Source organism: Ascidia mentula, chromosome 8, assembly GCF_947561715.1.
Source record: "Ascidia mentula chromosome 8, kaAscMent1.1, whole genome shotgun sequence".
Taxonomy (NCBI): Eukaryota; Metazoa; Chordata; class Ascidiacea; order Phlebobranchia; family Ascidiidae; genus Ascidia; species Ascidia mentula.
In genome coordinates, this window is record NC_138573.1 from 788,581 (window position 1) to 811,001 (window position 22,421).

A 22,421-nucleotide genomic window follows, 5' to 3' on the forward strand; every position below is an offset into this window, starting at 1 on the left:
ACATTCTCAATAACGTCCTGACCTTGTGTACAGAGAATTACATGTTGAATTTAACTGGCCTTTAATTGCGTGGCGTTTGTAGGGTATTAAAGTGTTCGTTGTTTAGTTCCATCATCTGCAGGAAAATACAAAAGCATAATTAAAAATATCGTTTCCGAAACAAGTTTTCGGGAACTACAAACATGTCAGAATGCCGAGCACTTCATGATAATTACAATTATGCTAAGATGAAAACAGGATTGTGATACGCACATATAGTTCACAAAGTACTGTTTTGTTATACATAACGTAACAACACTCAAAAACCATTGAAATGCAAAGTTGCACTTCGTGTTGGAAACCGAAAAGGTCTTTAGTTCAAATTAAACTGTGACGCAATATCGAAAGGGGGAATTGTAACAAAGGATTGAGAAAGTTTCGTGCAACATGGCTGATGCAATAGCCTTGAAGTAAACTTTTAAATACAGAGATGCCGTAACCGATTGTTTGGAACAATCATTGGCACTGTTTAAATAGTTTTACGCAAACAACATCGCTCAAAGGTACAGTTAGTAACTTACGACAGTGTATGTGGCAATAATGGGTAACACAACGCATTGATTTGGGGTTAAGTAAGTATAAAACCACACGCCAAAATGTTAACAATCAGCCAAATGCTCAAGACCGAATAAAATATATACAGGGTGAATCTCAACAGTTTTCAATCAGTTGCCCAGCAATAAAAAAGGGAAAATTACATACATTTGCAGCCAACATAAAAGTTCATCAGAATACGCGTTCCATTGAGACAATAAAAGAGCAGACCTTTTGAAACAAAACGCTGCAATTTAAATTATCAGATTTCATACCGCAGTCAATCCCGCACGGAGATTTGAAAGATAGGATAAGCTGATGTAAGAAATGGTTCCCAATAAAATTTTATAATTAACATTGTTAATCGAGATTTTAAAATTTTTATTCAATACTTGTGTTTCCTGATTAAAACACACAGAAAAGTTACTTTTTTGATTTTTTTCCTCATCAAAACGCTTTATTAATTGGAAGAAAAATGAATTGAGAACCACTGGCAACGACAATAAAAAAACAAAATAATAAAAACTAGCAGTGAAAGAACACTGAGAGACCTGAAATTTGTGGTTATAAAGATACGCCGATAAAATAATGGTGTGGAAAGAGTAACAAGGATTGCAAATAAAATCGAAAAATTGATACAAAAGGAAAAATAAAAACTTTAGTAATACAACACTGCCAGTGAAAGAACATTGAGAGACTTTTTAGTAAAAACAATTAGGACAATATAACTGACGGTTTTGTAAATCTTTAATACAAACAAATTCCCGACTATTGCATTGGCTATTTTGTTTGTATTGAAGATTTACAAAACCGTCAGTTATGTACAATAATAATGAAACACAATGGTGTCAAATGAGTGATAACGTTTGCATTATTCAAATATCATAGAACAATGGGACAAAAGTAAAAAGTAACCCAAAAAATACAGACCAATGTTGAAAAAATAGAACAAATCAAAATAATAATAATAATAACAGTACTTTTTACAGAAACAAATAAATACAACAAATTTTCATAATTTCCTATTTCGGAGATAAGAACACGTGATAAAGCAGAAAATTTCCTATTGTGCAATTGAATAAATCACAGTGGCAGTTTGTATCAACACTGGAAGAACTTGTAATTATTCACGCTATGTAAGATTTGATCGTTTCCGAGACGAAACTTTTACAAAGTGGACATTTTTTTAGGTTTTTACTGCATTTTTCGCAAGTTGCAATGTGGCTACAGGGAAGAAGAACAACTGTAGCTGTTTCATTTCTGCACAATCTGCACAATCGTGAATCCTGCAAACGCTTAAGTTCATCCAAAGTTCCCTGAACTTCTAGATCTGAGCATCCAGCTTCTTCGGTGCCGTGAGGTGTATTTTGTTCTTTATTATTTTCTTCTTGATTAGTAGGAGCCGGATTTGACAGGATGGAATCCACCAAGCTCTCAAAAGTGGAATGAAAGCTTCCGTGTTCTTGTAGATTCCTGAAAGTGCTTTTCTTATTAAAATCCAACATACCCCACCCAATTACCGAAAAGCCTGGAAGCTTTGAGAAAATTGATTGGAAAAAAAACTTACCTTATCATTGCGAGTCGAATTTGTTCCTCACTAAATCCCATTACTTTTGCTTCCTCAACAAACTGAGATGTTCTCATTTCCTCCTCAACTCTTCCTTCCAACCTCCTAATTTCCTCTCTCGGATCAATGATGACTGGAACGTTTGATCTTCCTGATGAGGAGCTGGATGACATAATTTACAAGATTGAGGATAATTTCAAACATATTTTTGGGCCAATATGAAATTTACCTTCCGTTCGATTGAACTTGTGGAAGATCAAGACATCTTGAAGCGTTTACTGGAGTTGGGCGGTTGATGTTTGGATACTGAGATACAACGTTGTGAATATAAGCAGGTCCTTTCTTCTGAAGCAAAAATTCGCAACTGAAAAAGAAAAAAAAATGATATTTAGTCATGATTGATTTGGGGAATTCCCGATGTACAAACTTACCTTGGAAACCACTTTGCGTGTTCAAACCAGGGATCATCAAATCTGTCCCAGTTCTGGAGTCCCCCGTTGCAATACCAACATTTCACACGATCTCTCTCTCCTATCAGACAATAAACAGTTTGCTAGTTACCAAAAAACTTATCTACAATGCTGTTCAATTTTCTCATGCAATAAAACTCACCAAGATAGTAAAGTCCAGCATCAGCCATCTGATCAGGAGTGGAGTTGATTCGGTGAGACGGCCAGTTCCTCAAGTTATCCGTGAACGTTTGTAACCTTGCATTTCGCTCTCGCATATGGGGATTCACCGGTTCCAAACAGGGGAACAGTGACGTCACATGATTTGATTCATTGACCTCACTACCACGTGGTTCGGAGGGGATTTCCCTGGGCGCCGGTGGTGCGCGTGATGTTCTTGATGATTGCGCCACGCTTGAGAAACGATTTGCTTTAAACAGAGAAATAACTACCCTGTTACCACATTAATATTTGGGACGCAATTTTCAAACACTTTTACATCTGTAAAGAGCGCCCAAACAGGATAATTCAGTTCATCCGTATTACTTAAGTCAGGTAAAATAAATTTCGCACGTTATATAATTATTTTTTTGTGTTATATATATTCAGTAAACTTTCGTTTTTTAACAAATCGTCTAAACAACCTAAATAACTCTATCGTACTTTGTATTGGAACGTTTTCTGTGTCGTTTCCGATCGCAAACTGACAAGATGACGTATGCCATTCACGTGAAGATGGGTTGTCTCCTGTCATCCAATTATCCACAGCTTGTCCACAACTAAAACATAACAACAAACAATTGTCACTCGCAATACTCTGTATAAGTAACCCACCTGAAACATTTGACTCTATCTCTATATCCAGTGTAGTAGAATCCGTTTTGTGCGAGTGAGCAGGGGTTGACTGGCACGTGTTGAGGAAAGCGTGAAAACGTAGTGAGCCGGTGAACCTCACGATGTTCCTCAACTGGAAACAACAAAAGGTTTCATGTTACACTTTACTAATAATGAAGTTAGACACTGGTTTAGACGATTAAAATAATTCAGACAATAAAATTGCCACATACTGCTGCATCAGATAACTTCGGCTGTTTATTAAATACGGTTGGCAATGCTACATGCGATATACAAGAAATCATCTGTTTGCGTATATATTTATCCGCAGTGTGTAAGAATTACACGATAATAAGAGACAAGCTTCAGTTGAACTTTCGCGTAACTATGTAAAAAACCTGAACCCAACAACACACATGCTTATACCTGGTGTAATATAAACACTTCGTTGACCTGGAGGGTCTCGACCAAGGTCGAGGATTCTACCATCAACCTCCATATGTGACTACATTCGATGTTGATTTCTAGAATGCCCACTTTTGTGATGTGCGCTATCTAATATACCAAAAACATCCTTACGCAACTCTGGTGTGGATTACGTTGCGCAACGCGATGGCGTAAAAAATGGTTTTGTGTACAGAAACACTAACATAACTATATTTGGAATCCGACGATGTGGTTGGTGACTTTGATTAACAACATTGTAACCACTTTGAAATGCCTTGCGTGAGGTGACACAATAAAAAAAGCCGGCAGACAAACGAATGGCTTTTATCACGAGACCTTCAGTCTCCGTCACGCTTTATTGACTCTGACTTTTTTCCCGCCACCGTGCAATTTTACACGTGGAAACTTAGTTGAGTGACTTGTCAAGTCAGCAAGCTTGAGAAAAATCATGTATGATATCATGATTGTCAATAGCATAAAAGATAATATTTTGAAGTCAGCACATTTGTAAACTACTTGATTCATTGCGGGTGTGATTGTAAAAAATAGATTCTTTTTATCAATCGTAAAAACCGTTAAAAAAAAGGATTTTTGTTTTGATATCATGTCTAGTGTTCTTGGTGTATTTTTTAAAATTATGCAGGCAACCACATATATCACTACAGCACTCTTCAAGTTAATATCTGTAAAATAATGTGTGAGTTTAGCGGACTTCGTATCTATGGAATCGCCTACGATATCTATGACCGTAACCAAGGACGCGGAATAGAGGTCGCTATGACGCGGTACTAACGCTCATATAAATAGGCAAACGGAACAATTTGCACAGTAACAAATTTACAAACTGGTGTGTTTGTAAACTTATAGATTATAACTTGCAGGCTACAAACAGGAAAACTAAGTTACATTGAGGCAAAATGTGAAGCATGATAGCTTAATTAAGTGATGTAGTGTTTGCCGAAAACCGCTTTGTAACCTAATAAGCCGACGCCGGCCGGCACCGAATGTTTGTCAGAGGTAGTAAATTTACAGTCGCTGGCCATATAAGGAAGTACACCTTGTTGCGCAAATTTCCGAATAATTGCTTAACCCTGGTCCCAAATCAAAGAATTACAATATCCAAATCCCTGGTCAAAGTACAATTGTTTCATATGCCGTTATAATTTCGGTCCGTACCAACTTTGGGAAACTGTGGCGTCACCCATCATTGCGTAATTCGCCGGCCAGTGCCCTTTTGTGTCAACGTTACGGCACAATGAAACTGTAAACAAAACTTTCCCAATAGCGGTATCGCATTTACACTTGCATGTGTGTGTGCAATAACCCATTGTGCTATATTAAGATATGTCTTCTATTTCTATTCAAGCCCATCAGCTGGCTGATGTATTTTAAAGTGCATGTGACAAGAAAAAATAAAACATATTGACAATTAACCTAAGCTAATCAAATTTACGTTTAAACCGTTGCAACGAAATCATGCGAAAGCGAGATTATTGTTGCGAGACGTCATAGAAGGCGCTTTGGTCATGCAAGTGCTGGCAGCAAGCCTTATGCGTAGGAATGGAAAACATTCTAAAATTGGTTTAGTATAGTTTTGCATTAAACAGGAAACAACAAGTGAACAAGTGCAATAAACGGATTTTGATGTTAATTTAAGCTGCATACAGATGGCCGCTGTTTCGACCTATGAAATCTTATTTAGTTGCGTAATAATAAAACAGGTTGGCTACTTGGTGGACAGGGTGTTCTATGGTGGTTGAAGCATTTATAATCGCTAACGTAATGCCTATACTTTTGAAAACACGACAGAGACAAACCGTCAATTAAGCATTGTCGTTTTGTCCACTCACGGCAAAAGATATGAGTGATTGAATTTTGAAGCTGGCAAAAACCGCCGAGAAAAAACGAGTAATTAGGTGATTATGCAACACAGTTATTCTGACGTAGTAACATTTTTTGTCTGGCAAATTGCCTGCGAGTTCGCGTCAGGATTTGATTAATACGCCTCGTTGCTGCTAAACCCTTTGGTTTTTCGATAATCAAAGCATATTTTTGTATGATGCAAAACCTTGTCCTGACCTTTGAGATAACGTAATTTGTGGATTCTTCTATGTTTGAAACTATTCGATATCCGCAATATAAGGCGCCTTCTCCTCTGTAAACAATGCATTTTTTTTACTCGAGCGCCTTTTGTGGCGACAAATTCGCTACAGCGAAAAAGGTTTACGAATTTAGGTCGCCGCTACTTTTCGTAGTTTTTTACATTTTTTGGTTGACGTAAAACCTTGTTGTGTTTCGTACGAAAAAACGTTCCATACAAGCTTTATTTGTAACGTCAGTCAGGTCAGGTCAGCTCCATATAATCCTGGAGCTACACCAACCGTGTCATGTAAACTGATGATGGCATAAGTCCTTGCCGAAACGTTTTTTCGAACATGAAACATGACAATGTTGACAACAGTATGGGCCAGTCTCTACATTCTCAGAAAAACTAAATACATTGCAAGAATTAAACGTTCTCTGTCGTTCCCTTGTCAACTGTCAGTATTCAGTGTTACCGAGCAGCCACATTAACGTCATCCTCTACAAGAGCTGGGTAACGAATCCAGTTTGGTGTCCACCCCAACCAGTGCAAGTTGGAACAAAAGAGTAATCTAGTGTACATCAGGAATTATGATGACTGGTAGTTTTAAACAAATCACAGTTAATCATTATGACAGATAGAATTTTGCATTGTCGTCGTTTACGATTGCAACTCTTCTAAACTCATGTGATTCAACAATAAAATTTTCATAATTACCACTGAAAACGGTGGCGACAGGTGGTGCAATGCACGTATAGGCCCACAGAAACCACCACATTTCCGTTGACTGCAGGTAGAAAAGCATTAATGGCGGTTTTATTGCATTTAGCTGCTGTTTTAACCAGAAACCTTTTGATTAATCGTCTCTTGATGAAGCTGTGGCTATTATTGCATGAAACGCGCATTGTGTGTTTTGCCCAAAGGTTTCGATCTGGTGTATCATGATAATGCAACTATGAACCAAAAACCTTGTGCTTGTGCTGTGGGACAACGCCGTTGGTTTGTTATTGTTAATTGTGCCAGCTCTGTGTATCAAAGATAAGTAGTGAGATCAATGACTGACAACAAAAGATTCCGTCAGTTGCAGTAGAGTATAGTTTAGTCAAGTCAATGCTTTGTGAGATACGAGTTTGTAAAAATGTTTTTTTTTTACATAAAAATCGTAAAATAATGTTGAATACGATATATATGGATAAACAAGGCGTTACGAAGGACGCTAACACAACAAAAGGTCAAACGAACAGTTTAATTGGTCTTTGGATAAAGGTTACTGGTAGTGTGGAAGGGGAAAAATGAGTTACAATTCAGGCAACGGGTGGAAAATAATCGGTTAACGGTCAGAATGTGTTCCAAAAAAGGTTGTGTAACGTGATAAGCCTGCACCGGCCGGTACCAATTGTTTGTCAGAGGTAGTAAACTTTGATCCCACAGAGTAAAGTTACAACCACGGGTAATGCAAGCACGTAGTTGCGTAAATTTTCTGTCAATTGCTAAATCTAGTCCACAAATCAGCAACCAACCGACAACTTTATTTGGATATAAATTGAACAGCAAAGTTTTTAATTGAATTTATGGCTTTTTTCATTTTAAAAGGGGGGCCATTAAACAAGTACCACATAGGCTACACAACCATAAATAAATTTATTGGGTATTACCTAACTATTTACATGAAATAGTCCCCGATTAAAGCTCAACATTTCTCATAGCTTTTTAAACACAGCCATTCAGGAAGCCGTTGCGCAATCCATGACGTAATTCGACGGTCGATATATTTGTTGTGTAACAAAATAATACAATGGAATTGTAAACACAGGCTTTCCGATGTTGTTATCGCAGTTTTCTCACATTAGAAGTGTTACCAATCGGTTGAATTTATCCCCTATTAGCTGATTGGTTAACCAAGTACTGTAAACATAAATTTCAAAGAATACGATTTCACGAGTTCATACTTCGCTCAATATTTTTTGCGACAAGGTTTTGGATCGTCTATAAATGTAGATGTATCCACGCAATGCAGCATGCAGGAGCTGGGCAACTTATACAGCAGAATTAGCAACGTTGGTATAATTGGTCATCTTTGACTACTCCACCACACGGCAACTTACATGGGTTCGATTGGAATCCAAGTGAAATAGTAAAAAATACAAGGTTAAAACAAACCTAGAGTGACAACAAACTACAAGAATGAAGCAAAATAACGTTAAACTTAATGTTGCATTTTACTGTTACATCAAGAAATAACAGTGTTTATATCTTTACAGTATATTTGCAATCTATTGACCAGGGATGGGCAAACTTTCATTCTTTATTATAAATACTTGCTTATAGCTAACCGAAGCACATTTCCACACATCAGAAACAAGGGTGTCGCATGCAGGATAGTTTTTCTGTGGCTATCCGCTATTTTACCTGAACGTTTTTGAAATTTTGCTTCTTTTGATAGTCAGTTGAGGTGGTAACCCAGTGGGTGACATGTAGGCGACTATCTGGTTGCGTCAAACGTGCTTTATGTGTTTATCCCCCGGGTTTTGTTCCTGTGTTTCACCAACTGCGAGCACAGAGAATAATGAGGATATTGCAAAAGCTGTAAACTGCGTAGTTTAGCGGTAGGTTGAATAGTTCTGCAAACTCTGCTGAGTTGCCAGTCGCCTCGAGTTCTCGCCATCCACAACAAGCTTGAAACAGTAGTTTCATATGTGCCTATAGTCAATATTTTACATACGTGTTTGTGCAAATATTTTTGTCGCAGTTTCGTTTCAAGAAACCCTGGAACTACGTCAATGTGTTGACGGTCATAGTTTTGTTTATTTGCCCGTGTGTGGAAACAACAACTCCGAGTAAAAGTCCATTACCTTTTGCTAACCTTAAGGTCTATTGCAACTGTGTTAAATAATGAATGGCCAATGGTGTGCACATCATTTATAGTCACGTATGCGTATGTAGCCCCGCACCGTCCTTAGTATATACCAAGTTGCTCATGCACAACAATCACAGGAAGTGATGTCATCTAGGTTGTCAAAAGTTCCAATGCATGCAACAGTAGGAAATTAAAGCATTGAACGGGTTAGCTTTAGGGTTAGGTCATCGTCGACTCGTTGTTTTTTTGGTGTTTTTGTGGCATTGGTCGTATTGCAAGCAGTGTTGAAAATAGGCGTAGGTTAATGTAACTTCCGGTGACGTAAAGCCGCAAGTTTCCGGTGAAAGACAGTGGTAAACAATTGAATGCGCTACTCTTGTGCTACAGTAGCTACGCTAGTTACGCTAGAGCGATGTCAGTTCGTAAATGTGCTGTTTACTGTAGAAGATACTTTTACACCGGGTCACAATATTTTTTTCCCAACTTGAACCACATATAAGCCTATGTAACATAGAAATCTGTGTGAATATTAAAGTTACGATTTCGTGTAGTATTTCAACTCAAATTTATAACAAAAAATAACAGGTAGTTACCCTGTTCACACCTAACCATTAAACTTCGTTTAGATGTCTATTCTAAAAAGGCTTATATGAGGATCAAGTTTGAAAAACAACTTTGTGACCCGGTGTAGTAGTATTTTCCGTTCACTATAGAATGATAAGGATTAAATTTACGTCACACTGCAGTTAGTTGCGTCACTGGAACATCACAAACTGCAAGCTCTATCTAATTTAAAGCAAACCTTTCAGCAGTAAATTGTTTTAGCGCTGCCATATTTATTCCAAAAAGGTGTATAACACGTGTTGTTGCGCAGGCGTTAGGTATTATTGTTTGTGCTCCTGGTGAATTCGGCATACGTCACCCTACGTTCAAACCAGTTCAAATTTCGGTAAACAACGCGAAGAACAAATACCGCACGTAAGCGCAGCGTCGTTCAAACTTGTTTTGATCGTCGCGGCCCAGACCAATCGCGAAGCGTCTAGAAAAACGCGCGGGTTTAAATTGGCAACTTGGCAAGTAGAGCCATAACATTGCACTTTCAGCAAGAATTAGACGTTGCGTGCATTTCTGAACTTCTAAATTGAATTTAAAACAGATTTTTCTGAGCAAGATAACAACTTGTTGTATGACTTAACGTTTAAATATGAGTTTGACAATGACTGAACATGATGGCAGGTCTGTGATGCCAGGCAGAGACCCACCGGGTCAAAGAAGCACTTACATATTGCCAGGTAAGAAATAGCCCACTATTGAACAATTTTATGGTAGGCTACAATTTTTTTCAAAATAATCAGTAGTTGCTGCAGAATGCAACGTTAGATCACTATTTATTGCAATGCCGCCATGTATAAACAGACAGGAATATTAACACAAAAAAGTTATTTGAAACGAAACCCGAATTGTTACATACATAACTGTTATTAGTAGTCAATAATAAATAAACATTGCCGAGAGCTTGGCAAAGGCAGTAGCAAGACAAATACACACAAAACCTATCCTGCTTCGTACAAATTGACGACTGATTTGTTGGTGCAGGTGATACTGAAAGGGAAGTTTATCGTCTGATAACCTACGCCAAGTTTCCTCAACACGTTCCAGTCAATGCCTGCTTGCTTGCAGCTCATGGGTTTTACTACACTGGCTACAAAGACAGAGCAAAGTGCTTCAGGTAAGACCTTATCAACAATGAAGCTCTATATGTACGAAACTACATACTGATTCAAGCTTGTGAAGCTGAATAAGAACAAGCGCAGGAAATAAGTAATTGCTAGTATGTTGCTAACGCTGCCAGGCATACTATTTAGTAATGAAAAGCTCGTCTGGCAAAAGAAAAACTTGTTTGTTCGACGTTTCGGTTGTTATACTATAGCTTTAGACCTCGGTATCGTCCGGTTGGCGCGCATTTTCTATTAATGGTGTTCCCCCCTCCCCGCTTCTTAGCTTGTGTTGTTTCTTTCGCCCCCTTTTTTGCCTTTTACTTTATGCGCGCGTGACTATTTATCGCCGTGTGGGCGTTTTTTACTTCATTATCCTGATGAAGGTTCGTTGTATAACAACCGAAACGTCGAACAAACAAGTTTTTCTTTTGCCATACGAGCTTTTCATTACTAAGTAATTGCTAACTTAAACAAGGTTGACAGGTTACCAAATTACATAAAACTGGTGCAAATTAATATACTGGGTGTAAACAATAACTAATTTGTCAATATGAACAAGTTAATGTTGTAGTTGTGGGCGGTGCATACAAGATTGGACGCGTAACGACGATCCTTCATCACCACAATGGCATGATGAAAGTTGTGATTTGGTCAGGGGAGTTTCGAGTAACATACCAATAGGTAAGCAGCGTGATTACATTTTTATTCCGATAACTGCTTTAATTTCGATTCAACAATCAACTAAGTAAAATTTTTGTTCAATGTGAACCTGATGAATGTTTGGTAAAATTGCAATTTGCTAGTGCTTACTTTTCTATTATGCTGAAACTTGATTTTATCAAAACCAATCAGCCCCACTGATAATAACTCTGTATGCACTTTGACTACAAGTCTAACTAATAATCATGTGACTCCAGCAAACCAACGCAACACCTTCAGAACACCCACTCCTGATCCACCTCCATCTTCATCCCACCAGGAACAAGTTCCAAACCCAGTTCACGAAAGCAGAGTTCCAGCTGGGATGGCGTTGATGGAAGGAGTAAGAACTGCCAGCGGAAGCTTCCAGACAGCCAGGGTGGTTTCCCCACAATCGCAACAGGTTGTTGCCCCACCTTCACCACAGGTGATTCCCCCTCTAGCACCAAACGAAGTCGCCCAGTCTCCCGCCCCAGCACCCAGGGAGGATCAACAAGATGTTTCAAACCAGGGCGGGGACACATCTTCCAGGATGGCCCTCTTTCCGTGTCAGGATCCAGCACACCCACATATGCGTGATGAAGGCGACCGATTGAGAACTTACACTTCTAATCTTGACCGTTGGGGATCACAAAACATCAGCGCCTCTCCACGACAATTTGCCCAGGCTGGGCTTTATTACTTGGGTAAGTTGAAATGTTTGTGACGTATTTTTGTTCATAAGGTTACTACATGTAGTCTGTCAGTCTCCCACGTTGGTAACCTACATTGTTTTTTTAGGAATGGGTGACAGAGTGAAGTGCTGGTATTGCAACGGTGGTTTGCAAAACTGGCGAAGAGACGACGATCCGTGGACAGAACACACAAAGTGGTTTCCAACGTATGTATTTTTGGCTTCTTTTTACTTCATATCATAATTCTATTGCGATGAAAGAAACTGAATTTGTTTTATTTTCAGGTGCGAGTTTGTGTTGCAGCAGAAAGGTCTAGAGTTTGTCGAAAACACAGTGGCTCGTTTTCCAGACCTGAATCGTCCAACACCAGTTGCACCGACAAGGCGCTTACCCCCACCACCACCAGAATACACAGTAGAACCTGGGTGAGTAAAAGCATAAAAGACGCTAATCAGCAAATATCATGATTAAAGTGGAAATTCTCTGCAATAAGAAAAAGCTAAAAATGTACGCAGAAAAATCCAGAAGAAATAAATCTTCGCAGTTAATCTGGTGCGCGAACAACGTGAAGTAATTTCAAGACTTTTTCTTCCCTCAGATTTTATTCACCTCACAACAACAATTCACGGGGAATAGAAATCATTGACCCAAGGGAGGAGCAACGAAAGTTAAAGGAAAAAGTCGATCAGATGATAAGTTCATGCGGGTTCATTTCGGAAGCTTCCACAATGGGGTTCAGCGAGCAAAATATCCGTGCTGCTTTGGAGAGGTGAGGTTTCAGGGTTTAACTTACCAAGCCAATGTTGAAGTTCATTGAAATATATTTGATTTCAAACAGGCATTCCTAGTTATTGTGGCGACCATCCCGATAATTCAGTATATGGGTCGGGCGCCTTGCTGTCAATGGAGCGACAATGCTGTGCAGTGACATAATGTGACTAAAACAGATACGCTGTCTGTCCGCCAGGTGGCGCTATTGGGATAGTTTTCACTTGCAGAAAAACTGTCCGGTAACCTTGGTCTGAAAGTAACTTCGTTGCGTTGTTTTCCAGAAACTTCGAAGAAAATCGTTGCAAGATTGAAAATTTGGGACAGTTGGTTGAAGACATCCTTGCTCACTCCAACATGGAAGTGGAAGAACAACAAGAGGAAGCAGGATCACAAGTGCCGCAAACTCCTGCCTCTTCATCATCATCATCTAGCGTGGAGCAATGCGTTGAGGAGCTTCATCGGCTGGAGGAAGAACGAAGATGCAAGAAATGTCACAGGGAAAATGCTTGTGTTGTTTTGCTTCCTTGTGGACACTTGGCTTGTTGCCGAACTTGCGGCGAAAATGTTTCGGTGTGTCCAATGTGCAAAGGACATGTCAGTCAAACTGTACGATCATACATTGCTTAGATTGTTGGATTTTGACCATTACGATAACAGACTATTTGTCGCCGTGCTGTTATCACTGCTGCAATGTTGTAATGTATTTGTGTCAACTTGCTCTAAAGAATGATGTGAACAAAGTGTTTGTACAATTTCTTGTTTTTATCAAACTGCTATAACGTCAGCCGTGCGTTTTGTATTGTTTTGGTGTCGATTCTACAAAGCCAGAGACAAAGCATTCTTACTTTGTTGTAAACGTTTGTTCCGTTTGAACCCTTTTTACTCAGATGAAGATCATTTGTCATCTTACATAGTTTTAGTGTTTGATTCGCATTTATTACGCCAAGCCAAAATATGCGCAATTAAAATCATTTGAGATGTCCGGCTATTTTCGGAAGTCCTATCAAAATTAAATTTATTGTAATTGTTTTGTGCAGCAAAAAACATAAAGTCCTGCACATGACTATAAAATGTGGGCTTCTGTATCGAAATCGAATGATATTCGTTTCCCATAATATGTACAACATAACACTTGTGGTATTGGAATTTTGTAAAACGATTACGTTTTGTTCTATTTTTCATCGCGCGGCTAAATTGTTTTCCTCATAATCAATATCATGTGTAGTTTGCGTATTTCTTAAAATTGAGAATTATCGTAAAAAACGAATTACCTTAACGTTTGACGTTCGCTAACTTGGTCCGACGTCCAAAGTCAACTTCAACCAATCTGTATACGATCCTACATTACTTTAATATTGCGAAGCAATTTCTGATTATTTGCACTTTTTTTACTGAAGCTTTAATGTTTCGTGTATATGTGGATAGATTTGCTGACATTTTTAACGTATAAACAGAGATGCAAATAATGTTTTTTTATGCCCACTTTGCTTTTGGTGTTGCTTTGGTGTCGATATGGAAACAAATGATTTTAAATTATTGTGTTACGCAATTCCGCGTTTATACCATTTTCTTGTAATCAAGTTCAACGCATTGAACCTTTATTACTCGGATGAAATGCAAACAATCATCTTCACTGAAAGTTTGCACTTGTGTCTGATTTGCATTAATTAAGCAGAACCAAAATTTGAGCTTCTACGCTACGCCCACTTATTTATTTATAGAGCACTTCGTAGTCACTTTCAAACTGCTCGGTGTAGCCATGTGTCACTAAACCCAATAAAATTTGTGATGAACACATTCTCTCATTATGTATAATGTGGAACTTGGTATAGACGTTTTATAAATCTCTTTATGTCCCACTTTGATTCTGTACTGCGAGTCTATATTTTGTTAAAAACACTACAACCCATGTCGAGTAATGCTTTGAATCCAACCAACGCATTTTTTAGCAGCGCAATCTTGAATCAACACAGTTTTAAGTCGAATTAAACAAAGAAACATTTTGCGGGTGATGAAAAACGCAGGAATCAAGTGTTTAAATGTCGATTTAACTGTGATGAACGTTGCGATCTTTCGACAGAAATATGAACAGTCATGAAGATGAACACAAGAAAGAAAGTAAAAACGTGATGAATATCCGCGGTATCGAAAGGAAGAAATTCTTATTGAAGGGAATTCGTGACACGTTAGCGATAGTTGCTGACTGAAACGTTCTGAGTAGGTGGGTATGGAATGCACTCCTATAGAAGTTCGGTGATATTAATAGCAGCTCACAATAGGCATTCAACCTTTGTTTCTTTAGACTTCCCGCCGCCAGTACTAGGGACTTCCCCAAATGCGCATTGCGGTGATTTTATTACCACAGAGTTCGAATTGAAACCAATACTATGTGGAAGATTGTATCAAGCGAAGTTAGGTTTCGTTCGAGGTGATGATAGCACAGACAAAAGCTAGTTTGTAGATAGAGAGTCTGATGTAATTGACAAAAAACGTAAAGATAGCGGATAACTCAATAATAGAAACAGTGGTAAATGCTATATGTTGGCCATTCGACTTATACATAGACAGTGAATACAAGTCAGTTGTTAATAAATTTCCGTGTTGTGATGAACGTTGAATCAAATTGTGGGGAAAAAATGTCGGAGAAATGTTTTTCCTGGCGATGCATTGGCTTCACTTTGCAATAACCGCCTAATACGGAGTAAGCACCCCACGTCCCGAGTAAAGGTTTGCACAGTCATCAGCATACGTCACATTTTGACGCAGACTGCACTAAATCAAACAACGTTGTGTAAACTAACCTTCGTAATAAACCTATTTGACGCAATACAAAAGGCCAGAAACATCGATTTCCAGAAAAGTGTTGTTGCAATGATGTTTTCCTAACAAAACATAAGCAACACAAATAGAAAGACTAATGGAACACCCTGACTATACCATGACGACATCATCTGAACTTACAAAAACCGATCATTGATTTTTACAAAGGAGTTAATCTTTCTGAAGTTTATCTTTAGATTTCGAGTTTATTCGCGTTGAAGTCTATTTTTTCCCACGATGTAAACGGGATTCTCCGATTATACAACTGGTTGGAAGGGAGAAAAATGTTCCTGGTAAAGAGCTAAAGTCAACACACGTCATATTTGTCTGAAGCATTTACACAGAGCAAGTGGCAAACAAAGTAATCTCGGAATTACCTGTGAGGAAAGTTTTGACCAACACCATTTTTTTGCTTTAAAACAAATTCAGAACATTGGCAATTCCAATGATGTAATATAGAAAACAAAACCAAAAGCCATTTGCTTTTGAATTAAGGCAAAAAATTTTACCTCCATTATTCGCAATTTTAAAACGGGAAAAAAATTCTGTTTTCTCTATGGGAAACACTGATTAGTCGTAACAACCTCGCATTTCGTTTCCCATAGAGCTTACGGCGACGACAGGACGTTCGCATTAACAGGCGAAACACGCGGATGAGAGCAGTTGACAGTTGGTGTGAGTTGATATACCTTTACAGTGCTGTGCAGGTTGTTATAACTGTTCGGTTACGTTGAGGTCGCGATTTATTGATTTGTTAAACCGAAGTTGACGAGATGTGTTTAATCAAATATTACATGTAAGTCAACTGTGTTGAAACCTTTCGTTAAAACGAGAAGAAGTCAATACCAAAATAATATACAGGCGTACAAATGTGTGTAACATAAGAGTGGGGTCAATAAAAGAAAATGCACAGCTTATAATTACGACTAGTGTGGTTATGATGCTTTTGACAACAAATAACGCAGCAAACACCACAACCTTTTACGAAATGTGACAACTATCACGTTTCAAACCAGCCCGTGTCAAGTCAACATGTTTTCACTTTCGCGAGAAACAGAACTGCTCATGCGTAACGAGATCGCGAAGAAAGCATGCCAACAAACGACCGACAAAGGCTCTGGAAAATTACGCGCAAAATTCCGTTGCTGAAATGAATGTTTTTCTTAAATTTGAAGGTATTGAGAATACAGGAAGTTGGCCTTCATCTCTTTATGCCATTCCGCATATTTGAGGTGCTTTGAAGTACCTTTTGTTGCAACAGCATTCTTAAACGTCACTGAACGGTTCATTGAACACAGAGTGGGCCGGATAAATCTCCCCCAAGGTTACGCAGGAAAACTATGATTCAGATCAGTTTGTAACGTCATTTACAGTTCTACCTACATTCCGCATGTACAGTAGTAATGTAACATTTTATACAGCAATAGTAAGTGCGAGTTTCGTGGCTGCGTAGGATTGCGGTTTCTGCCTCACGGCCCAATTCTCACTTCACATTCAGGTCTGGAGAACTGCGATCGATATTTTACTGTACATGGCAAGCACGTGACAACAGAACGTTATCGAGAGGTCCAGAGACGCCCGGTATGAATTCCAGTGAGGTTACTCATTAACTTTTAAACATCGCTGTATTAATATACATGCGTAGGCACAATGTTAAACCTTACACTGCTTCGACAGCATTGTAGGAAGGACCGTAGCATAGTTGATAATCCAGTTAAAAGAAGTTTTTACTGTTCGTAATTGTACAGTTGTAGTGTATTACAGCGCTTCTCACGACTAAGGGCAATTACCTCAACCATGAGTTGCGGTTCAAATTTCCAACATGACCGTGTTTGTGGAAAGAATGCGGAACCAGAAAGAAAGATAGAGAGTGAGGGAGAAAGAAGGAGCGGAGGGAAAGAGGGGGCGGAGGGAAAGAGGGAGCGAGGGAAAGAGAGAGCGAGCGAGCGAGCGAGCGATGGAATTGATTTTAAGTTTCCGAATGGAAACCGACAGCTATATATTAGCAGCAACTCAGGGCAGTGCTAGCATGAGGTGTTGGTATACGATGAAGTGACTTTCTTGTCAGACGGAATTTGTAGAGTATCAGTCCAAATCTATTAACAACCGTCAAACAAATGTATGTTGCTTTTGTAGAGTTAATACTAGGAATTAAACATGCTCTGTCAAGTTCAATCCGACGCTGTAATCCTTCTTTCTCCTCGTGAGCCTCCTGGCAATCACAGCCACTACATCCACCCAGGTAAGAAGTGCTAAAATTATGTGACGTATGAAGACAAAGAATGTTCGAAGGGAAAGCTTTGACGTCAACATAGTGCAGTATTATTATATACTGTAGGTACCAGAGGGATGTTAGTTGACAAAAAAATGGACAGTTGACAAAAGTTTGAACGCGGGTTACTCCGCCCCCTTCCGAGGTAGCGACTTACTTTCTTCTCACATAAATAAATCACAGGCTGAACTTTGCAACGAAGGAAAAAAAAAAAAAATATACATCACTTAGGTTGTGAAGCACGTGACAGAATACGAACTTAAACTCCGATTTACTACAAACCAAAAGTTCGCTGCGCTGAAAAAGTGACATATGGGTTTTGACGACATGCATTTATTGCAGGCAACACGCAGGATCAAACTTACAGACTTGCAACTTTCGCAAAGTTCCCTTTTAAACATGGAGTTAACATGAAACAACTTGCACAGAACGGATTTCTCTTCACTGGTTACAAGGACCGCATAAAGTGCAGCAGGTATGTGGCAATAAGCTAAAGGTTGTTAATCTGTAGCCGAGTTACCAATATCTGTAGCCGCAAATAGTTACCAATACTCGATGGGGTTATTCATATCACCAGTTCATACGTCTATATTAATCCGCTGATGACGTTACACTGAAACACAACTAAGAATAAATATGGATGAAAGCGAGCTTTATTTGTGTCCAACTCTGAAGGGACATTTGCATTTGTAAATGCAGCGTATAAATATCTATGCAATTTGTGGTAGATTTTAATTTAGTTGACATTTAACCTTTCAGCTGCGGACAAGCTGTTGAGAATTGGACTCTATCTGAAGTAGCAGAGAGCATCCACCCAGAGTGGCATCACAAAGATTGTGTATTTGTCCGAAATCTTTCCTCTAAGAGTCCTCAGACAGTTGGTAAGCTCAGTTGTGGTAAAGTTTTGCAGGCACGCTATAGTTTGGCTACTCTTTAAACGGGAAATGCATATCTTAAAATGCAACCGAACCTAAATAAAACATAACAAGGCAGCATTTAAACAATATGTTCGTTCGTTTCGCAGGTTCAACAAAAGTCATGGACAAAAAGATAAGCGCAGGAGATTTACTGATGTCACTGCACCCACAAAAAAGAGGAACCTCTGTGATGCCTACCTCGGGAGGGTTGGTCGACACTTCATACCAACTTCAAACGAAACACGAGACCCTCTCCAAACAACATGAAGTGGAGGAAGCTAAAATACGAGCGGAAAAATATCCTTGCTTGGATCCGAAAAATCGACATATGTCGGATGAGAAGAAGCGAATCGATACGTTCAAACGTCAGAATTGGCCTTATCACATCCGAGCAACGCCAACAGATCTCGCTAAAGCGGGATTCTACTTTATCGGTAAACACCATTAAACTTAATTACAAGGACAACTTTGTCGTGATCACAAAGCCGTAACCAGTCCTGACTTGTCGATGAACAAAATACATTGCTTTCACAGTTACGTTGAATGAATTTCCTTGTACAAGAACGAAACGTAAACGATCACATGTCATGTTTGCGACCATAAACCTTCTCTTTAAATGACCACACTAATACGTCCGCATCTGTGTGTTTAAAATAAGTATGAGAAGAATATTAGATCGAACTTGATCAGTAAGGATTTGTTGCTTGCCATAATTCAGCAAACAACTATTTTGCAATAATTTTGACATTTTTTCGCACCAACAGGTCAACATGATAGAGTGAAATGTTGGTATTGTGGATGCGGCCTCTACAACTGGGAACTTAACGATATTCCATGGGAGGAACACGCCAAACAATCACAAAGGTGACGTAAAATTTTGTTTTAGCTTTTACAGTACATAAAGTATACGCCGATTAGATACGTAAGCTCTTTGCGAGTTTTGTGGATTTTAACTGTTAATTTCTGATGCAGGTGTGAGTTTCTTCTTCGAAACAAGGGTGAAAAGTTCGTGCTGCATTTAAAGTGCATTAAAAGCGGCGAAGGCTTGGACGTGTGCGGGCCAAAGTGAGTATTCGTTACGTGTCTTCCAGCTCTCGCAAAACTTCAAATAATTCAAGCTAAGAATCCGACAAACGATACGACAGTTAATCATCAAGTTTAATTTTCCCTTATATACAAAAAGGCACCGGTAACCACTAACGTATTTGCGAACATGTTCGTACCCTTTGACAAACAAACCTAACTGTTGGCACCAGATGGTGAAAAGCGCATAAATAATTTAACTTAATTCCTTGCAGTTGGCCGGAAGCGTGTCAGAGGGAAAAGGCAAGACTGGCAGCGGAGAAAGTGGAACAGGAAATGCAGAATTCTGAGGCTGTTGCCTCGGTTCGCAGATTAGGATTTGACAACAGGACAATACGCAAAGCCCTGCTGAGGTACTTTCACTTCTTCACACGTTTAACCATTATAAAATTAATCAGATTTTGTCACATTGCAAACGTAAAAAAAACTTCGCTTTTCGGTCCTCAGCATAAAATATTTCTGACTATTTCCAACGAATTTTCTATTTTAATGTTGTTACTGTGGGAAACGGAACCAATTTTTGTTATGATTGACTTAAAACGGCGAAACTGTTTCGTCGAAAGAAAGTCCTAAAATTAATCAGAAACCGATGTGACTTACCTCTTCGGGCTGGAAAAAAATTCAACTTGCTTCAGAAACAACATATTGTTACAGAGCCCACGAGACGAAAGCGAACGTTATGACCACCGAGCGACTGATGGACACGTGTTTATCGTTACAAGCAGAAACCTCACAAACAAACGCAACAGCAAGTGACGATAGCACCTACAACACATAAAACACCTTCCAGTCCGGACGTGTGAGTCATCGCACCAATTAATGGCTATCTGGAATGACCGACAGCATGAACCCTGTCAAGTAAGATCCACGAGTGGAAAGTGTGGGAAACCATGCTCTGAAGTAGGGCAGTAGCTGACTTGCCTTAAACTTCACCCTCGTAAAACATTACATTTGCATGAGCTGGCTTGGTGTGCAGCAGTTTGATTACCAATTTTCTCTAGTTGTCTTTAGATTATTGCATTGTTGATTAAAACTGCTTTTAAAAAAAAGAGTGTTACATTTCTTGATGTTTTCTACCATGCTGACTACACCTTGCATCATTCAGTTTGCAACAAAAGTTTTTGGTTACATATGTTTTTCAATATACTGACAAAATCCTCAATTTAAGCACTGTGTGCTACTGGGCAACCAACTGGTCCGATATATGTTTTACTATTGTGTTCAACATTTAATTACTACCATGAAAAACATATATCAAGCAACCAGACATTTGTCGTCTTCTTTAAACTGTGTTCAATCATTTACCTGTTATGCTGACACTGTTTTACCAATAAAGTTCATATATTGTGTTTTTTGTGTTGGCATGCTTATGAATAGGTTGCTGTGTTAAAAATAAAATGTTTCGTATGAGAGAGTCTGCAATGTTTTTGTCGCCAGCATTTCAGAAAAACAAATTGCAACAAAAATACACAAACACTTTCAACAACATTTGTAGATTGTTAAGTTTATGGGTTTGTCAGGTCATAAAAAACACCCGAAAACAAAAAGTACTAAACAAACCATCTGCCTCTTCCAAAAAACATTGGATTAATGATTAACAATTGTGCTCAGAAAACTTCAAGCCATCATAAGGAATACTCGACAATGCCTTGTGGTCTATTACCTTTTGGGAACTGAGCTATGATTCAAATCAGTCATAAGCAACAGTTCCATTAAGAAATACGAAAAGACTGAATATAATCTAGACAAGTAAAAACTGAACACAATTAAGTAAACAATTATGTTAAAAATAATCAGATAACAAATATATAGGTTACTACATTATCAAAAACTATAATTATCAAGAATGTATGTGATGGTTTGCAAGAAATGTCTTTTGCTGCAATAACATGGACCACACAATAAAATAAAAAAATGACACTTTTTTGTATCAGTAACATTATGCAAGAACGAATAAGCTTACCAACTTGAACAAATTTGCTTACCAACTTGTTAATCAATGTTCTGCTTTTTCAAGAGCTTGTAATCCAAATTATTTTCAGTTTGAATAGGTTTTTTTTATCTTCGCTGCAAAACAGAATCAGGTTCGTTTAAATGTTGTATAAGGTCAGTCAAACATGTGTTTTATGCAAGGTTATAGTGACACATGTTAAAGAAACAAATAAAACATTCAGAATCAGACAATTTGAAAACATAATTAGTCAACACAATTATAACTGCTAAGTTTGCGGCAATTAAATATTTATATCAACAAACATTTTGATTATGTTGACACCTGGTCATATTGTGTTGTTAACATTGTTTTTTTTTACTCACATAATGTTAAAAAGGGATTGTGTCATTGTGATATAAAGTAAAACAAAACAAAGATCGTTCTATTATGGTAAAAATTAATACCATTAAATTGGTTTAAAGCTTGCCAGTTGATTGTAAAAAAAAACTAATAAAATAGTGGACATATAACAGCCAATTTGCTGCTGACGCTGACAGGCGTAATGTTCAATTTGCTTTGTCGATGTTTTGGTCGTAATGCAATCGACCTGATAAAGGACATATGACAACGATAAAACAAAGGTTAACAGGAGACGCTTTGTCGAACGCTTGCCATCACAGTGGGACTGGTGTGCAAAACAAACACATAGCGCAATAGCTGTTTT

The 22,421-nt window shown here is 38.4% G+C and overlaps 3 protein-coding genes across 4 annotated transcripts; 2 read left to right on the forward strand and 1 right to left on the reverse strand.

Annotated features, from left to right (window-relative positions):
* Positions 1-75: 75 nt before the first annotated feature.
* On the reverse strand, positions 76-21,833 carry LOC145911038 (baculoviral IAP repeat-containing protein 7-B-like). 2 transcript variants are annotated; one of them, XM_082998271.1, is made up of 8 exons: positions 21,750-21,833; positions 3,850-8,501; positions 3,253-3,556; positions 2,753-3,019; positions 2,572-2,671; positions 2,370-2,504; positions 2,141-2,302; positions 76-2,046 (listed from the first exon to the last, which is right to left on the reverse strand). In XM_082998271.1, exons 2-8 carry the CDS (start codon positions 3,910-3,912, stop codon positions 1,701-1,703), a joined length of 1,377 nt encoding a protein of 458 aa, XP_082854397.1. In that variant the 5' UTR covers positions 3,913-8,501; positions 21,750-21,833; the 3' UTR covers positions 76-1,700. The 2 variants fall into 2 exon arrangements, with proteins under 2 accessions (XP_082854397.1, XP_082854398.1); XM_082998272.1 differs by lacking the exon at positions 21,750-21,833 and having other exon boundaries at positions 3,253-3,368; positions 3,424-3,556; positions 3,850-4,655.
* On the forward strand, positions 9,867-14,467 carry LOC145911036 (baculoviral IAP repeat-containing protein 7-like). Its single transcript, XM_082998269.1, has 8 exons — positions 9,867-10,102; positions 10,407-10,539; positions 11,100-11,209; positions 11,446-11,913; positions 12,008-12,107; positions 12,186-12,326; positions 12,500-12,670; positions 12,954-14,467. Exons 1-8 carry the CDS (start codon positions 10,015-10,017, stop codon positions 13,297-13,299), a joined length of 1,557 nt encoding a protein of 518 aa, XP_082854395.1. The 5' UTR covers positions 9,867-10,014; the 3' UTR covers positions 13,300-14,467.
* LOC145911039 (inhibitor of apoptosis protein-like) lies at positions 17,576-21,176 on the forward strand. Its single transcript, XM_082998273.1, has 8 exons — positions 17,576-17,734; positions 18,107-18,239; positions 18,524-18,645; positions 18,789-19,115; positions 19,446-19,545; positions 19,654-19,746; positions 19,980-20,117; positions 20,419-21,176. Exons 1-8 carry the CDS (start codon positions 17,650-17,652, stop codon positions 20,540-20,542), a joined length of 1,122 nt encoding a protein of 373 aa, XP_082854399.1. The 5' UTR covers positions 17,576-17,649; the 3' UTR covers positions 20,543-21,176.
* Positions 21,834-22,421: the final 588 nt, after the last annotated feature.